Below are 19052 nucleotides of genomic sequence, written 5' to 3' on the forward strand. Positions count from 1 at the left end.
ATAACCATGATTGTGGCTTAAAAACTGATTGGTGTACTCTTCTGTTATCAGACATTAATAACATCTATCAAAAACAAATATACAACTTGAGTGGGGATACAGCGGGTAGCCTAAGGTAAATATAAAATAGTGCACGGACATAATAGTTCTACGGGTTTCCAAAGGCAACTGGACTTGCTTGTGGTTCAAGAAGATGTTTTGCCTCTTAGCCGAGATGCTTCTTCAGTTCTAACTGACCGGTGGGAAGTCTCTCACCTGCTCTGATGGTGAGTTTGAGGCACATACGCACAAGTACTCAAGATTCAAGATTGCTTTTATTGTCATTGAGCATGGACATGTCAATGAAATTTGCATTGCAACCCCCGTGTAGAAAGAAAAGATAATAAAATAAGATAAAATAAAATAAAATAAAATGAACTCACAACTAAGATAAAATAAACTCACAAATAAGATAAAATAAACTCACAGGGCATAAAAAGTCAGCATTTAAAACGTATATACAATATACATAAAATGCAATAGTACTGTGTGTATACTTAAATGTTAAGTACACAGAAGGTGCAAGTGAAGTACTTCTGGGAAACCCTTGCATCAGTGGAAAGTGTTTGCAATTTGATTTCGACCACAGAGGGGGATCTTCATCTCCATCCGAAATGCAAAACTGCAGCAGTTTTTTTGGGGACCAACTTGCTTGCATTGATCATCTGTTCTTTCTAATTCTCCCCTCTGAGGAGAAGCAGTCGAGTCACACATAATTATGATCCACTGCTATTTTCAAATACCCCAGGATACCGTATTTCTGCCCAACCCTTGCTCAAACATAACACAATTCAGTTTCGGGTCAGCAGTGGTGGCCAAATCACTACTGATTTGCCCTTGACTTTGAGCTATCCACTAACCTACTCCATCCCATAGGCCCTCTGTGCTGGCCGAGAGCTGTCGTAAACTCATATTGCTGCTGGGAATCCTATGCAATCAATCTATATGGGAAACTTCCAGTCTTCTTGGCATCCATCCTCCAACAGGACTATAATTTGCACCAGAATGTTCTTGATATCTCCTGGGTACCATCATCATTATGTCGAGGCGTAGAGAGGTGTGGGCCAAGCGTGGAAATTGGAACTTCGAACCTCTTTATGTTCTGTGAGCCATTTGTAGTAGAAGTTGGATTTTTGGCCTGTTGGACATCTCACTCGCTCCTGAAGCAAAGGGGACTGCTCTATTTGCATCTGTACACAATGGTCACTTTTTCTGCCTTCAGTTCAGCAAAAGACAGCAAGAGCACAGTTGACCTTGAGTTAAAATGGTTTTGCACACAGTCAGAAAGTTTAACAATGCAGCAGTGTCACTTGCAGCTGGGCCTTCCCTCACATCCCATGTGTGCAGTTGCGTTGGGAAGCAGAGAACAATTAACACTGACTGTAAAAGGAGTGTGCTGAAGACTGTCCCTCAGCTCCACCGCTCCACCTCCATTATTTTCTTCTTTTGTATATCCTTTTTTGTCCAAGACCCCTGAGTGTGAATCCCAACTGCTCCTTTCCCCTTCAAGGTTTCCCCTTCTGTTTTTACCATCTGTCTTTTGTTTGCATACGTTATTTTGCATGCATTTGCTATAAAGTCCAAAGAAAAAAAAATAGCATACAACCATGTCAGAGATGATTCCTTTTAATATCCAATGATGTCAAAGTCAGAACTTGATTTTTTTTTTCCTTTTTTGAAGTGCACAATTAATCGGAAGAATGAGTGAGCAACAGCACATCAGGAGGCCAGAATTAAAACTACAGGGGCTGCCAGTCATGGGGTGGATGCTGCACTGAGTGGATACTGTGATGAACTGAGTAATGATGGGATGGGAAGCTTTCAAAAAGCTTGAGACCAGCTTTGTTTGGCAGCATCCATCCATCTAACTCCCTGCCTGTCAGTTAGCCTCACTTGTTAGCCTTTTACAACTGCAGTTTAGGAGTCCTGACCCCAATGAGCAGAAGAGCTATGAAACAGCCCTGATATCAAAATGCCTGCGGTGACCACAGATTGGAGGGCCGGGAATCATGCAGTTTGTGCAATGATGCACGAGAGCAGCACAAAAATAGACGTTTTGATTTAAATGAATTGTTTTGCTCTGACATTACAAAATAGGACAGCAATCATTTGCGTCTCTCATCTTCTATTGAAAGATAGCTCTGAAAGACATACTGTACTCGCTCTCCCTTGTGAATTCCATCCACTTTCAAACCCTTTCTACTTTCTCTATTAATATCTGCTGTGTACCAGTTTAAACAGAAATATGTCAACCCATCTTATAAGCATTTCTCTTTGTGCGGTTTCCTGTCATAGGTAATCACAGATGTCTATCTTAATTGTATTCTGTCACTATGGTCAAAGAGCCTCCACCTGGGGTCCACACACTGGGGTCACAGGAATATTTTGGTTAATGTACAGTTAACTGTTGCTCTGAGTCATGCTCTACTTAATACTAGTTACTAAAGTTTGCACATCAAGTGAAGCTTATCTTCTGACTGACTTTGGTAAGAGTGGAGGTTAAGTGTGCAATTAGTCAAAGGCCAGAAATGTTATCAGCAGCAATTTTGATCATCATTTTTTGGACTGTTGGTCAGACAACATGCAGAACAAGGCGCATATATCAGGTGTGACCATGTCCACCGGGTGCACGTCGTCCACAGCTGAATAAGCGAAAGGTGACGGATACATATGACATGATCATTTTTTTTCATTCACAGCACGTGGTGTGTATCTGTGAGTGCAAGTATGAACCTAACACACAGTTTGGCTCAAACCTTTCTTAGAGCATGAAAAAAATGTGTCGATAGTTCTTGAAGTTTGAAGGCAACCAGTAGAAAAACAAGTCATCCAGGCAGCTCAGCTAAAAAATACTGTAAAAACTTGTCATTCCAGGAGACGAGAGTGGAACACACAGAGCTGGGGAAGCCACTGTTATACGTCTTTCACCTTCAGCAAAAGGCTAAGGGGGACGAGGAAAGGATGGGAGAGGGGGCGTACATCAGGACATGACAGCTGTCACCGTGCAGGACCACGCAAGCCCAGAAATGTCATGAAAAATAAGCAGCAGAACTTACTAGTCCAAAACTTATGAGGCCATCTTTTTTTTGCCTCTCCAACAGACTGTGGAAGACAACTCTGCATTTCTTGAAGTCTGAAAGAACATAGTGTCACATTTAAGTGCTGACGTTTTCACCATGTGAAGTGCTACAAAAATTCAAATAAGGAACACTTGCTCCTTTACAACAAATACAGTTAATCAAACTGGGCTGGCACGTACTCTCCGACAGCTAGAATTAATTTATCTCTCCATCTCTGCTGCATCATCTATGATCAAATCCTCAATTTAAACAGGGTTATTAATGCGCCAGTTAATGGAGTGCATTAATTTGGTGGATCTTTGAGCTTGGCGATGGATGCAGACCGCACGCCAACACATCCATCATCTGAGGGCAAACTGCAGTGCGGAGGCCCCACCAGGATACTGGAGTCTCCAACAATGACTCACTGCTTGGCTCAACCTGACATGGCAGCTATTTAATCATTCATTAGTGGTGGAGCTGGTGGTGGCAAGTGGGTGGCTGAATTGAGAGGTGGTGGAGGGAGGGTGTGACACCAAGCATATGAGAGCCATAAATGTCTGATTTTAAGGAAGGACTATTTGACACACACAAGAATACTGGACAGCAGACAACATGCACTTCATTGCTTTTATGTGAGATCGAGTTAAGTGAAGCTACGTCACACTCACAAACATGTCTTCAATCTTTCGTAATTGATGACTTGTTTAGAACATGTCTGATTAATGTATGTAAGACGGTAACATTTCTGTGCCATCAGTGTGTGATGGAGTGACGCTGATGTGTTCACAGATCTCAGCAACTGAGGTGAGCACAATGTTAAGTTGACAGAAGGGAATAATGGCCAAATCTACATTAATAGGAGGAAGGAATTATCCTTGAAAGGAAGTAGGACTGTGTTAATCTTACAGTATCTATCATTTAAAGACATGCAAACAAACCTAACCTAGTCAGGCTCGATCTTAACATATAAATTGATGAAGTGAAAAAAATAAAGATCAACCTGGCTCCAACGGAGGCACGTGCGCACACACATGTGCACACTCTCACATGCACACACTCTCACACACACACAAGGAACCTGCACTCATACATGCATGCACAGGTGAGAGATTAAACTTGACTAAGAGTGATGTCTTTAATCTCTTAAACGGAAATTCAAACTGTGCCCCTGTTCCTGCCTGAGAGCTCCAACTAGGCAGGCTGGGTACAGCTGCACCCTTTGGGGTGAACAAATCTTTGATTTTCACAAGGGCCAAGCTTAACAACACTTTTGCTGCCAATTATGCTGCCAGGCCACTGCAGGCTTTAAAAGTATTGCTCCCTATGAGGCGGAGAATTACCTGTTTTGTAAAAGGCCTGTGCAAAAGCCAGAGTGATGCCACAGCCATGCTGCTAAGATTCAGCCTAAGCTATCTTAACCTTTCATGAATGTTACAGTAGCTGGAAGCTAATGCCTGAATCATTGCCTAATGCATGCAGGTATAAGAGCATCAAACCAAGCCGTTAATGAAAACATGGCAACACACCTCCCTCCTTCTCTTGCTCGTTAACAGGGGCTTCAAGCCTCATCCTCTCTTCTCCTCCCTCTCCACCCTCTAATCTCTTCTCTCCATTCCCCTCCTGTGTAACTGAAGGACTCTTGCCGTCTTCTGCTTCTTCTTCTGCCTCTGATTCTTATTCAGTTCAACACATTTGCATTTTTTTCTCATTGTTATATCATGGCATTTGTTATATATTCTATAATTCTGCACCTTTTTCATTAGGCACAAATCTCATATTGTTTGTTGCTGAGGCAAGTTTTATTATAGTGGCTGCTCCTGCAGGTATTTAGATATCAGAGTGCTAGAAAACACACTCGTGCAGTTTTTCCTTGAACACTTCTATTACTGAACCCAAATGATGCCACTGAGGTGAATAAATGTTCATGTTCATTCCAGTCTCATCATATTACTCTTTTGCTGGTTCTGACAAACACAAAATGGGTCAAGATCCCAGGAACACCTAATTTAGTTTTATGTGTTCCTTCCTATTCACATCTAAATGTCCATCCCTCCTTTTCTGCTTTTTCTTATCTTGCCTTGATGCACTTTATCTCTTAATTTTCCACTCTGCTGTCCTTCATCTCAGAATTTCAGAAGAACCACATTGAAAACCCAAACCTTCTAATTTCAGTGTGACCGATAAAATCTGACAGGCAAAACACTACGGATATGTTTTTATACTTTACAACGCTCCAGTCTGCCGACACACCCGGGTTGACAAAATATGCGTCAAAAATCACACTACATATTCTCAGAGTCACGACTCCATCAAATCTGAACACACAGGCATGATAAATGTATTGTCGCTTCAGCTTGACTTACACTTTCCAGCATACAAAAAACAAGCTTGTTTTAACTGCAGATGTTGCCTGACAACCATCACATTTGGAAACTTTCTTCAGTATCAAAAAAACAAATGTTCATCCATCTGTGGTGTAGAAATGAAAATGTTTCCACATTCTGCCTCTCCAATGCTTCTGTGTGGGGATTATCTGATCAGCACAGCCTTACTAACCACTGTCCTCATTCATCAATACGTATTAGCTTAGCTTTTATTAATAACAATAATTAACTTTATTTGTATCGCACCTTTTATACAGGAATTGCAGCTCAGATTGCTTTACAAGAAAGATATCACAAGCGGCAAGTGAGTACTTTACACAGAAAAGACAGAATGGACATAAAAACAGATAAAGAATGAACGTTAAAATAAGAAAAAAGAAAGATGGAGAATAAAACCCACGTGACATTGATATTATGGATGAAAATAAATAGAAACAATGCATAAAACCATACAATAAAGTATCAAAATATAGGTTACAATAGAGGAGACAGAATGAAAATGATATTGCATATATTATATGATATTGCATACATGGCTTAGGTTCAAAAGTTCAACTGACCCCTGTCCCTCTCTTTCACATCACTCGTCTTTTGTCCTTCTCATAGCTATCTCCACTGCTCATTTGTATCCCCCTCAAGCTGTCGTCACTGCTGATCTTTCCTCCATCTCTTTCTCCGAACCCCTTCATCCTCAGTCTGTGATTGATTGTCACTAGTCTTCCTCTTTCTTTCTTTCTTTCTTTCTTCCCTCTCTCTTCATCACGATGATTCTTCCACCACATTTCTCTTGCTGCCCACTCTGCTCTCTACCCTCCATTTGATCTAAGCCTTTCACTCTCTCCCATCCTCCATCCTCAATTTCTGCCTGAATCCCTCTTTCCACTGCTCGACCACAGTGATTCTGAGGTTAATTAGCCCTTCAAGTGTCAGAATGTTAGATCCCCTCTGCCAACCTGCTAGCTGGCCTGTGATTGCCTCAGTAGGGGGACTAACAAGCTCGGCGTCAGACATTGGAGCAGGCAGAAAGTAAGAAAAAGGGGGGAAAAAAAGAAAGAGGGGGAAGAGGAAGAGCAAGAAGAAGGCATGGACAGAATAATGATTTCAAGAGAAATTCAGAGGAGACCGATCTGAGAGAAGGGAAGAAAGGAGGGAAAGAAGAGTGATCATAATGGGAAAGCTAAGAGAAAAAGGAAGAAAAGAAAAGAGGTAATGCAGAACAAAGGATAAAGGGATAGTGAAAGAAGAGAAGAGGGAGTGAGAGCTATGACAGGTGGACTGATAAATGACAAGAAGCTTAGTGAGGTGAGATTGAACGTGGGTAAACGAATTGAAGGACACAAAGAAAACAGAAACGACGGGAGAGAAAGAAGGGGTGAAAAAGATATTGTTTGGTAAACAGAAGGCAAAAAACAGGTTAGAGAATGATGGAGGGTGGACAAAGGGACATGAGACTGAGGGCAAGAAATAAATGCAAAGACAGGGCTGAGAATTACTGAGGAAAAAGGGAAGGATGAGGAATGAATGAACGAGGGGGATAGATAAAAGGTCAGCTGAATAAAAAGAAGAGATGGATAGCGGGTGACGGATAGAGGGACAGATAAAAATTGTGATTGTCAAATGTAATGAAAGAGGGGAGATTGAAGACAATAAAGTGGTTAAGTCCAGAGTCTACAAAGAGGTTATAAAAGAAAATAGATGGAAAGACTGACAGTAAAGACAAAATAGGGACGAATAAAAATTGCTAATAAAAAGGCTAGGTAGGATGGAGACGGGGCTCGTAAGAGTATGCAGGGAACACAGTGAGGAAAATAAGAAAGGGACAGAAGGTGGAGGGATAGAGGTGAGTGACAGATGAGAATAGAAAGAAAGGAGGTGGTAATGGGAGAGGACCACTGAAACGAGGGGAACCACAGCTGTTATCGGGAAGTGGGACAGAGAGGGGAAAGAAATAAAGAAAGAAAGAAAGAAAGAAAGAAAGAAAGAAAGAAAGAAAGAAAGAAAGAAAGAAAGGATATATATCTTTAGTCCAATGATGCTGGATGGCATGTTTAAAAGCTTGTCAAGAGAACTGCATCCATTGCATTACCTTATACACAGCTGATCAACTGTTAGATTTGCTTTCAAACCGCAAATTATGCAAGCACACTGAAGAACTATACACGAGAAACAATAACCACGTCCTGTCGTCATCAGCTGTGTGAGCTGCATCTGCCTGCCACTGATTGGTTTGTGGCATCTGCAGCATGCATCTGACACAGACGTGTTGTCAGTTCAATTCAATTCCTCTCTCTCTCATCCTGGAAATAATTGAAAGGTGTCAGACTTTTTTGTGAGTTTTTTTTTCAAAAGACTCTTTGTAAAGGTGACAGAACAAACGTCAATTAAACATCTGCTCTCCTCCTCTCCCTCTCTTCGTGCTACCACGGCTTGTTTTGTTGCTTTGCTTTTCCTTTTTTAGCTTCTGCACGCACGCACACATGCACTCCGGTCCGCAGCCATCACCCAGTAGATGCGACATATGATTGAAACCCATGGGCTCAGCGTGGTAGCGGGCGAGGGATTCAAAGAGCTAGTTCAGTACCTCAAGCCAGAGTGTATTATGCAATCAAGAGCGACTGCCACTAAACGCATTGAAAAATACTTTGAGGAGGAAAAGGATGAATTAAAAGTCAAGCTAGCCAGAGCAGACAAGACAGCTTTGCCCACTGACTGCTGCACAGCTCTCACAATCAAAGCTGCATTATAACTACCTGACTGGGAGCAGCTTCCTGTTTTTCCCAGAATGACCTGTTGAAGTCCAACATACTTAAATCTCTCTGGTCATAATGACTCGTGAAAGTTACTCCTGAGTTAATTTTTTTTAATTAGTCCAGTATTGAGGATAGGATCCCTACAGAGATATACCTTTTTGTAAAAGAGCAAGATCCCTTTTGTCAAACCAGAAACGGCCACCATTTCACTCTCTCCAAAGCCGCCAGACTATCATTGAAAAACACATTTAATTCAAAGTCTACACAAACAAACAAACAAACAAACAAACAAACAAACAAACAAACCAACAAACCAACAAAACACATCAAAACTTGCTTGGTTCGTCTGTCCACTGTTCTAGCAATCACCACCAACTCTGGAGTGGTTGAAAAACACTCTTAATTCACCAAATCGGGAGAGGAGCGAGAGAGGTTGGGCACCAGAGAAGCCGCAGGGGAAACAGCGTGTAGAGCCAGAATATTTTCACACCCAGCTCCAGACATTATGACTGTAGACATTTAAATATGGTGGACTCATAAAAAAATGGGGGAAAAAAGGAAAAAAGAAAGTTAATTACTGGACAAGGGAAATTCTGGTTTTGTCACTCCTGTCCATCAACCATCAAATTCTTTCATCATCTAATGTCTGGATTTTTTTTTTTTTTTACAATTTGGTTACATGGTTAGTTGACAGCCCAGCAGGTAATGCTGTTCCATGGTTATTTTTCTCTCAGTGAATGCTCAGTGCTAATTCACCAGTCACAGATCTCATCAGAGAGGGTTGACTATCAAAGTGATTAATCAAGCACTTGGCCATTGACCTTAATAAGTAATTAGGATTTCTGATTCCTAAGGTCTTGTTTTCACACCAGGAGCAGGTAATCAAACTACAACGTGTTCAATCCTTAGCAAGGTTCATTTAACCAAGCAGCAACAATGCCACTCAAGTCAGACTGAGACTTACTCAAATGCAAGTCTCTGCCCTCTTCCAAACGTATTGTTCCATACGTGTTTAATGCAGAAAAAAAAGGAGGTACACACCACACCAAAGTCCAGATTCTGTTCGATCCACTCCTGGCCGTCCTTGAACTCCTCGTGCAGACCCATGATGTAGAGGGTGTCTAAGGCATCCACAATGGTCGCCCCAAGTTGGGAGTTGCCTGCATTAGACACATGGTAAAACAAACAGGAAGATGAGGTTCATTTGTCCAGTCACACATTAAATAATTTGCTTAATACAAAAACACTGCATCTCAGGGAGTTACGAGTGGAAAACTAATGAAAAACACAATGGGCCTAATTTGTGAAGGAGACACTAAGACATTCATTGCATTGAAAAAGAAGAAATTGTTCAGATGAATTTTAATATATGCAATTCAAACTTGGAATTAGCAACACGTCCATGAGATCACACCCATGGAAACACATGGTTCATTTCTTTCCACAGATAAGAAATCAAGCTTATTAGAGCGGAGGTAAAATATCAAAGCTGCCATATCATCACAAAATGATCATTTGCCTCATTTACTCGAGAGTCATGGTTTGGATGTCATGGACATTATGGCTTACATAGTGTTGTGATTGTGTCAGTTGGAGAGAGAAGCAACCCAAATTAAATATCGAGCCAGTTTTGAAAGCCGTAAATTTCAGACAGTACACGTACAGTAATTACTGTATGACTAGCACTGATCAAGCACCCAATGAACCCCAGCAAATACATTATGCATGTTTTGTGCTCCACTGATGTAAACTGTTACTTATTACCCCTTTAAGGAAGCTGCAACTCATCAAGTATGGTTGCTTCTACTAACTGTTGTATTTTCACTATTGTTGATCGTTTTAACATCACTAATGCTGAGGTGAGCAACTCTCCTCATAATGTGCGGCCATTAAAGCATTTTTAATATTCTCCAGGCTTTGAGGTTACTGTCACAGGCACATCCCCTGTCCCTCAGCCTGGGTAGATCTTGAAATCTGCATCTGTTTTCTACTGTCTTAATTGTGGTGATGGCCAATAGGTGGAAATACAATACAGTGAGCATGAATCATTTCATCCTGCTGTATGAACATGTTCATACAGGGACCAAGACCCTGTATGAACATAACACTGTAACACTTTGTTCTGATCATCACTATCATCCTATCTCTCTACAGTGAAGGATATCTGCATGTTTTTGTTTTCATTCGAGTTGAAACTACTGTGGCAGATAGTCATGTCATTGCATAGTTACCATGACATATTAAGAATTATGCTAATGAGAGCAATAACTGAAGAGAGATTCTTATCTCGTTACTGCAGACGATGTGACAATCAGTTCTGACCAGTTGTCACTGTGTCACAATGTTATGTTGCACCACGCCAACAACCCAGCATGCCTTAAAGCATGAAGGAGTTACAGCAGATTCAAGGAAATCTCCTTATCAAAATGTAAAACTATGCAGCAAGGTGTTCCAAGATCTCATCAGATTATCTTGATGTCCCTCTGCTGCTGCTTGCTGCATTGGGTTCACTTCAGTGCACACAGTCAACACATTTCAGTGGTAAAAGTCAGTGGCATTGCCCTTTAAACCCTTCCTCATTTCATATCAGCTACTGCGTGTTCTGCTGGAATTCCTGAGTCTCCCGCCATCCCCTCTTATCTATGACTCCATTCAAAAGGAGAGTGTCTGGCTTCATGCAGGAGCTGCAGTGTTATTATCATTATAGACAGGAACCTCTAAATCACTCTAAAAATACACTGCAGCCAGGCAGGCAGGGCTGATAGCAAGTTGCCCTGGCCGCCTGCCGGATCTTGACAGATTGGCCCGACTGTTGGCGGAGCAGAGCCCCTCTGCTGCACCACACAACCCCCATCCTCCTCCCTTCTGTCACTCTCATCACCTACAGGTACGCTTTAGGCAGTCATAGCAATGCGACACCATTGAGGCAAAGATAGAGGCCTGTCAAACTTCTTGAGTCAGAGAATATTCCTTTGATGTCAAGGTTTTGTATAACAGCTCCTGGATGCATCTCCCTGTGTGTTCACAACAATGACACACCACGGTGAATAATCACTGCTAGGAATAAAATGAAGATGTAACCCTGACATTATGTCTTTTATCAATGGTTTCCCTTCTAAAATTCCAAGAGGTATTGTTTTAGAAGGCCTTCTCATCACTCCTCACAGCTCTATTAGTACATTCTTGCCATGACACAGCCTGCAGAGTAAAACTGACACTACAAACAAGGCTGGACGTAGATCTGTTCGCTCTTCTTAAGGCTGAGATCACATCAAACTCTGATGCACAGTTTGGCTCTGAGTGCTTCCTTACTCGCACCATGTGCATAGCACACTGAACATTACAGTATGATCCTCACTATTTACATGCATGTTGATACATGTTGCTGGCTTAGTAGTTTACATTCAGAGGATCCTTTCCTTTCAACTAAGCATGCCTCCGACATGAACCTGGCAATCCTATAAACAATATAATGATTCTAAATGTCCGTCAGATCATTGAGATTAGTTGTGCAGAAACAGAAACAGAAAGAAGGCAAAGAGTACATGTGAAATAGGCATACACGGTATCATATATAGCGGCCTCAGGCTCGCATTTCCCTTTTCTGTGCTGATAGAGACGTGATGACAACAATGTTACCGTTCTATCTGCATGAAACAATACGCTGTTCAGTTGAATTTACAATAACGTTTTGTAGCTGCATTAAAAAATTTTCAATGGGGAAGGAGGCACCCCTGGTCAAAATGTCTGCTACTGTGCATAGCTAAGAGAGTTAAAAATGACACATTTCTTTGTTTCAAACAACATTACTTTTTCATTTAAGTCTTTTATTGTTTCAAAATAAGAATAAGAACACAGTAAAAGGGCCAGAAGCAAAAGTTTGGGCACCCTGCATGGTCAGCTCTTCCCTGAACACCCCTTTGGCAAGTGTCACAGCTTGTAAGGACTTTTTGTAGCCAGCTGGAGTCTTTCAGTTCTTTCTTTCTTTTCTTCAACCTTCCAGTTCTATGAGAGTCCTGTCTTGCATGCACTGCTCTTTTGAGATCTAGCCACAGATTTTCCATGTTAACATCAGAGGACTGTGAGGGTCACTACAAAACATTTAGCTTGTGCCTCTTGAGATGTGTTTAGGATCATTACCCTGTTCCATCCTCTTTTCATCTGAAGCTTGTCTACAAACAGTGCGATGCTTGATTGCAGAATTTGCTCAGCTTGACCTCCACTGTTCCTGTTAACCACTGTTTCTTAATTACATTACAAACTGAGGAAATAACTATCTAAAAAAAAACACGTTGCCATCTTCTTTTGGCCTCCTCCTGCTTTGTGGGCATCAATTATTTCAATTTTCAGAGTACTAGGCCACTGATTAGATGAGCCCATGGCTGCTGATTGTTGGGAGTATTTAAAAATCTTTGAAATTGCATCACTTGACCTTTCCTGAAAATGACTGTGAACAGCCACAGCCCTAACAAGCTGATTAAGGTCTGACACCTTGCTGAAAGTTATCTGAGAGCTAAAATCTCTTGGGGTTCCCAAACGTTTGCATGGCACTTGATCTTTCACTTCATGAATTTTGGAAATCAGTCCATCTTAATCACAGTACCCAAACGTTTGCATATCACTGTATGTTGCTTGGGTTACTGATAACGATGTTTTAAATGTTTGATATGTGCTACAGATTCAGATTTGTCTTTTTGACATGTATATCATGTTGAGTAGCCATCACTAGAGATAGCTGCAATTTGCATTATATTTGTTGGCATGCTATGAGGGAATTTGACCTCAACATTGATTTTTTTTTTTTTATGGCATTTAGTATTTTTTTGTATTTTTATAATCTGTACATAACATACATATACATAGTTGTTTTTCTATTCTGTATCAACTGATGCCACTGATTTAGCTTTTTGTAATGCTTGCTGGCTGTAACGACTTCATTTCCCCTGTGTGGGATCAAGGAAGTCTTATCTTATTACCAGTTCATTAAAAGTCATTCATGTGAAGGCCGTAAACAACAATTATTTCCATTATTGATCACTTGTTTAGTCCATGGAATATCAAAAACTCAAAAGTTCTTTTGCTCAATTCACAATGACCCTAATGAATAGAAGTCAGCATGTAGGGATAACATGTTAAACATGGTTTTGAACTTTTGAACTTTGAAGTTCTGCATTGTCCTCAAAAATGACAAATGTTCTAAACCAATTTCTGATTGTCATTCAGCCTACTTTTAATATTTTTCCTATCTATCAGTAACAAATTATCCACTGACACCTGCTTCTAATTTATCCAATTCATCACCCTTTCCAATTTGTAACTTCAGCATAAAGTTCAAAGCAAAAGAGGATTTAAATTTGCAGTTTACTTCTGCTCCTCTGATTCTGATGTGGGGTACGTTTTCCCAGCCTTGAGAAGTTCGGCTCACTTTCATGTTTGGATATAACCTTGCGATCACACCTGAGTAGTCTCCCCTCCCCATCTCCTTCCTGCTCCATCGCACCCTCCGCCTTTCCATCTGCCCCTCCTTCTTCTCCCTAACCATCTGTTTATTCTCATTCATCACTGTCTTGCTGTGTTTTTCCTAATCTTTCTGTGATCGCTCCATTCAAACCCTGACGCATGAATACTCCTTACATCCTCCAGTAGATGCATTTCTCTGTTGCCATTTCGCTTCAGTTGATCATTGTCCCCAGCTAAATCTCCCTTTTTCCTGTTAATCTGGCTCGACCCTGCCTTTACCTGTCGTCACTCCTCATATCTGGGCTTGTATTGTTTCACTGTCTGTTGCTGTCGGTTTGCACCATCCTCCGTGCATCTGAGGGCTGTACAGCTTTTTGTACAATGCCAACTGAATCAGATCGGCACTTCCAAAAGGTAGATTTAGGGTTGCCAGACTGCTTATCTGAGACAAATTGGCTAGGATGAGGTTTATTTATTTGGGGAATTATCGCCACAGCCTCATGCACACACACACAGCCAGTCTCAACTGAAAGCTCGAGCACACTCGCTCAGAGTCTCTTCCTCTCAACACAGATATATGTATGCTTCTTATGCTTTGATTCAATACACACCACACACCTTTCTACCTCAAGTGAACTCTCACATTCTCAAACTTCCTCCTCTCTATCTATTACAATCTCACACAGCCCTCTCTCCCTCTCCTCTTCCACTCTCTCTCTCTCTCTCTCTCTCTCTCTCTCTCTCTCTCTCTCTCTCTCAAACAACAGCCATCCCGGTCTTGGTCCCTGTGCCAGCTTTATTAGTTGACAGGTTTCTGATCGCTCTGGCATTAATTCACACGAGGCAGGAAAACGTGATGTCATTATTCAGTCTCCATTCTCTCTGTCTTGTAAACTGTCAGCTGTGGGAGAATAGGAGATGATGGAGAGCAAAGGTGTGTGTGTGTGTGTGTGTGTGTGTGTGTGTGTGTGTGTGTGTGTGTGTGTGTGTGTCTCAGGGAGGGGCTGGGGTATATATGACATGGGGAGCATTTGTATTTTAGTACTTTATTTTCATGCATGAGGCCTGTGTTGTGCACGTTTCTGTGACGGAACGTGTGTGTGTGTGTGACTACATTAACACTTTTTTTTTAGCTATCTGTTACAGTCAGGTGACTATACCAACCATCTGATACAAGGCAGGGCAAAGGAGTATTGAACACATCAACATTTTTTCACTGAACAATCTCAAGTGTAGCGATTCACACAAAACTGAGACCACACATAAAACTACATAGATACAGAATTGTAACATTCAAATTCAATTATGTGCAATAAATGACACAGGAAATGAGTAAATACTTGGTAGCGAAGCCTTGTTAGCAATTAGAGCTTCAAGACACAAAGAAACTCTCTCACAGTGTTCAGGTAGGATTTTGGCCCATTCGTCCACACAGTCTTTAAATCTTGAAGATTCCTGGGGTCTGGTGACTTACTGGGCCATTCCAACACCTTTATTTCCTCCCTCTGGAATAAGTCTTCTTTTCAGCGTGTTTGGATCATTGTCCTGCTAGAGGGCTCTTGATTAAGCAATGGTGCTTATAGGAACAGAAACCTGTCTTTAACGAGTGCCATTGCTACGCTGCTTAACAATGTTGTTACATAGTGTTGGGAAAACTTGTTGCCTCTACCCACCATGAGACGTTTCCTGCATGACAGCCTAGTGACAAATGATTTGTTTACTTGTATTCAGAAGTGGGAAACTGTTTTTCAGAGTGGACATACTAACCTGTCAACATGTACTAACCCAGCTGAGTCTAATTTTAGCAGCACAGATAATTAGTGGAATCAGCAATTAGTGCTTTTTCTACGCATGTTTAATATGTTTTTCCTGGTTCATTCCACTTTAGTGCAATAACTTTTTTTCATGGATTGTCACAATTTCTTTGTCTGTGTAGTTTTACTGTAGTAACACCAATGTCTGGTCTCAGTTTCATATGGATAGCTGCATTGGAAATATGTTAAATGTTTAATGTTTAAAAAAAAGTATTATTACTTCCTCCACTGTGTTAGTTGTGTTCCTATATAAAACAGATTTGCTCTCAAAATCACAAAGATTAATTATCATTATTAGTACTCATGGGAGCAACTTCTATCTAAAAAGTGAAGATTTAAACATTATTCAGGCCCAGCTTTTCCTTTGACGATGGAGGTGTCAGTCACAGCCTGCTGTACAATTCAGTGGAAATTGTATTGCAGGTTTCAACCCCATCTTCTCCTCTGTTTCTCCAGGTCCACAGTGGCATTTCAGCCTGTTTTGTAATGAGTCCAGCAGCGATAAACAAAGCCAATACCAGACCATTTCAGACCAGTCTGGCTGGCAGTGGACAACTGGTTACCAACTTATTTGGCACCAGACTGAAACATCTGCTGTCTTCTGTTTTCTGCCTCTGCAGGTTACTGGTCCTGACCCGAATGCCTGTCTCTAGGCCAGGTGCCAAAGGGCCTCAGTCTGCACTGGCTAGTCATTTTATGACATTCCCTCGTCTGTCCAAAGACAGGGAAATGAATAGCTTCTCAGCAAACTGTATAGCTTGTGGTAAAACCAAGTATAAATATATGTGTATGGAAAATTCAGTTGAAGCATCAAAGGATTACTTCAACCGAGTTCTGAATTTCAGTGCCACATTTGGTAGACCTACATTATATACAATATGTTCAACGAAATGCCAGCGCCACAGGCCAAGCCAGGATTAGACTGAATCACACTGCATGAATCCACAGGCTGTATGGACTGTGGGTAAATCCCTATAATGCTCATACAAAATTTCCACAGGGATGCATATAGTTATGGTATTCACTGCATAGTCTACCATGAATACATAGCTGTAATAAACCTAGTGACACTACTGTCTTCAACAACTGCTCAAAGAGATAGTTCTTAACACTATGAGAGTCAATCAGTGCAGTAGAGAAAAATATCCAACAAAAACAGATTTTCAATTTCATAAGTCTCTTAATCTGAAGGCAAAACAAAGGTAAGACAAACAGACCAGCTAAATACCGTCCACTGGATATAAAGTTTGGATAAGGTAAATGACTGAGAAATGTTTTCCTCTTCCTAACCTAATAAAGTGGTGGTACCTCTGAGCAAGGCTTACAAAGGTTGCAAACAAAGAACAGAAATGTTTTGAGGCAATATCGGATTCACCGATCTTTGATATAAAGATCCTTATTATACCTTACAAATGCGTAGCAAGATCCAAAAAGCACTTTACAGAAACACTGCAACTGACAATCATACAGAGCTTCGAGGCAACACTCTCCTTCAAGGAAACAGGGAAAGTAAAATGCTACGAAGTATATTTCTCATCATGCACCCCATCTCTTTACCTCTCGAGGTAAAGAGACCTCTTTCTCTTAAGGAAATTAGTCATCTGCTGAAGAGACAGAATATGCGAGCTTTGAGGTGGTAAATGGGTAAGTAATTGCCTTCTTTGTTTCTTTTGTGCGCTGTGTAACTGCAATCTGGTCTTTGAAATGTCCATTTTGTGTTCCCTTACATGTACTAGGTCTACTTAGTAGGGCTGTAGCTATTCTGATCATCGATTAATCTATCGAATATTGCTTTGATTAATCCAAAGCTGAACGGACAGAAATCGCTTCCGTCTGTTTTAGTGGTGGACCAAGTTATCAAGGGCGTTAGCTTTTTCAAGTGTTAGCTTTTTAACAGCTATATCAGGGGAGTTAGCTTTATCAAGCATTAGCTTCAAAAAAGTTAACACTATATCAGAACTTGTAATCATGTATTTCTCCACTATATAGCAAATCTCTGCCTCGGCCGTTCTTCAAATGCTTAGCCCAGAGACAAAGCTAGCAGCAGCATTTCCTCTAATTCATCCCATGAGCTACACAAGGAGTGGCATTGGCTGGCTTACTGCGCCCACCTTAGGAGACATGATGTGCATCATGGACCCAACTAACTGATGATGAAATTCACCACCAACTATCATAATCAATTTAATTGATTAGTTGTTGTTGTCCTGCTGCTTGGATTAAAATATCTGATGCAAGATGTCTGCGTAGCTGAAAGATCAATAGAATAGTAACTGATCAAAGTCATTTGGGAGATCAGTGAAAGTTGGTCAAGATGTACGTATGAGTTTGGTGTGGAGGAGGAGAATTTTAATGTGCTCACCAGCTTAGCCACATAAAGGTCAGCAAATCCTTCCATATGGCACTCTGTATAAACAAGGTCGTCTGATTGGCATATTCAGAACTCTGATCACATTTATTGATAAAAAAAAATGTTAAAAATCAACCAAGAACCAAGGTGCAGAACAGATTATTATGGCAGACTGATTAGGTGTTCATCCTCATAACTACTGAACTTCCTCTAGTTTAATGTTGTATATGCTGACCCTCTGTTTAATTTTCCCATTTCTCTGTCTGTCTCTCCACACAATGGTGTGTTTCCTTTCCCTCAAGTTCCTGGCTTTCAGTGTTTGGGCCTTAATTTTTCTCTCTCCTCTCCCTCAGGTATTTGGCATTTTGCCACCTTCATTGCTGGTGTTCCTGTTCCCTCTCGATCTGCCTCTCTCACAATCTGGCTTGTGTCACCATCTCCTCCATTATTTAACCACAGCGGATCTTGAACCACCATGTTATAACATGTTTACACATTAATGACAAATATATTTACAAAAAATGTATTTACAACCGATTCAACACTGCAATTAACACTAACAGAGAAGTGACATGAAGAGTCTTGTCTGATGAAATGCATAACAGTGTAACATAGTTTGTTGGATTGAACAACAGTTATTTTTTCACTTGTATACATGCACCATATAAGAGCTCTATCAGGGTATATATCAATATCGCAAAAATCTAATATCATATTGATTTCAACCATATCATCCCACCTCTTATTTCATGGCTCATCCAGGACCAGACAGAAGAAAGTTTACTAAATTACTTTTCAGACGCAAACTGCCCACACCAGTCAGATGCTGCCACTTACTGACTGAAGACAATGTAGAAGTATTCTTGCAGTTAAAGTGATATTGTAAAGTAACTCAATCTCCCAAAATGTACGGTGTGAACACTGCATATACTCAACTGTTAAATATACTGTATGTAACACAGACTGAAAGTACGACATGGCATTAATATGTCACCCAGCTCTGTTTCCACAGTGGTGACATAAACACGTGGCAGACAGGAGTACCAACCAGGTGAACAGGGGAACCACCAGCTCCCTAATAGCTTCAGAGTTATATAGAGCAGCATTGTGGGTAATGGTTCCAAAGTGACTCAACCAATTATTAAATGGCACTACTTTGTAGACCCCAGCTTTAATCATCAGCTGGTCACATA

The 19052-nt window shown here is 40.9% G+C and overlaps 1 protein-coding gene across 2 annotated transcripts in view; it reads right to left on the reverse strand.

Moving 5' to 3' along the window:
- The window catches only part of man1a2 (mannosidase, alpha, class 1A, member 2), a 117414-nt gene that overhangs the window by 47877 nt on the left and 50485 nt on the right, over positions 1 to 19052 (reverse strand). For both annotated transcript variants that reach the window (XM_076746405.1, XM_076746406.1), the window contains exon 5: positions 9277 to 9395. In XM_076746405.1, the coding sequence (XP_076602520.1) occupies positions 9277 to 9395 (119 nt within the window). The remainder of the gene's footprint in view (positions 1 to 9276; positions 9396 to 19052) is intronic.

The sequence above is a fragment of the Chaetodon auriga genome, chromosome 13 (genome assembly GCF_051107435.1).
Source record: "Chaetodon auriga isolate fChaAug3 chromosome 13, fChaAug3.hap1, whole genome shotgun sequence".
Taxonomy (NCBI): Eukaryota; Metazoa; Chordata; class Actinopteri; order Chaetodontiformes; family Chaetodontidae; genus Chaetodon; species Chaetodon auriga.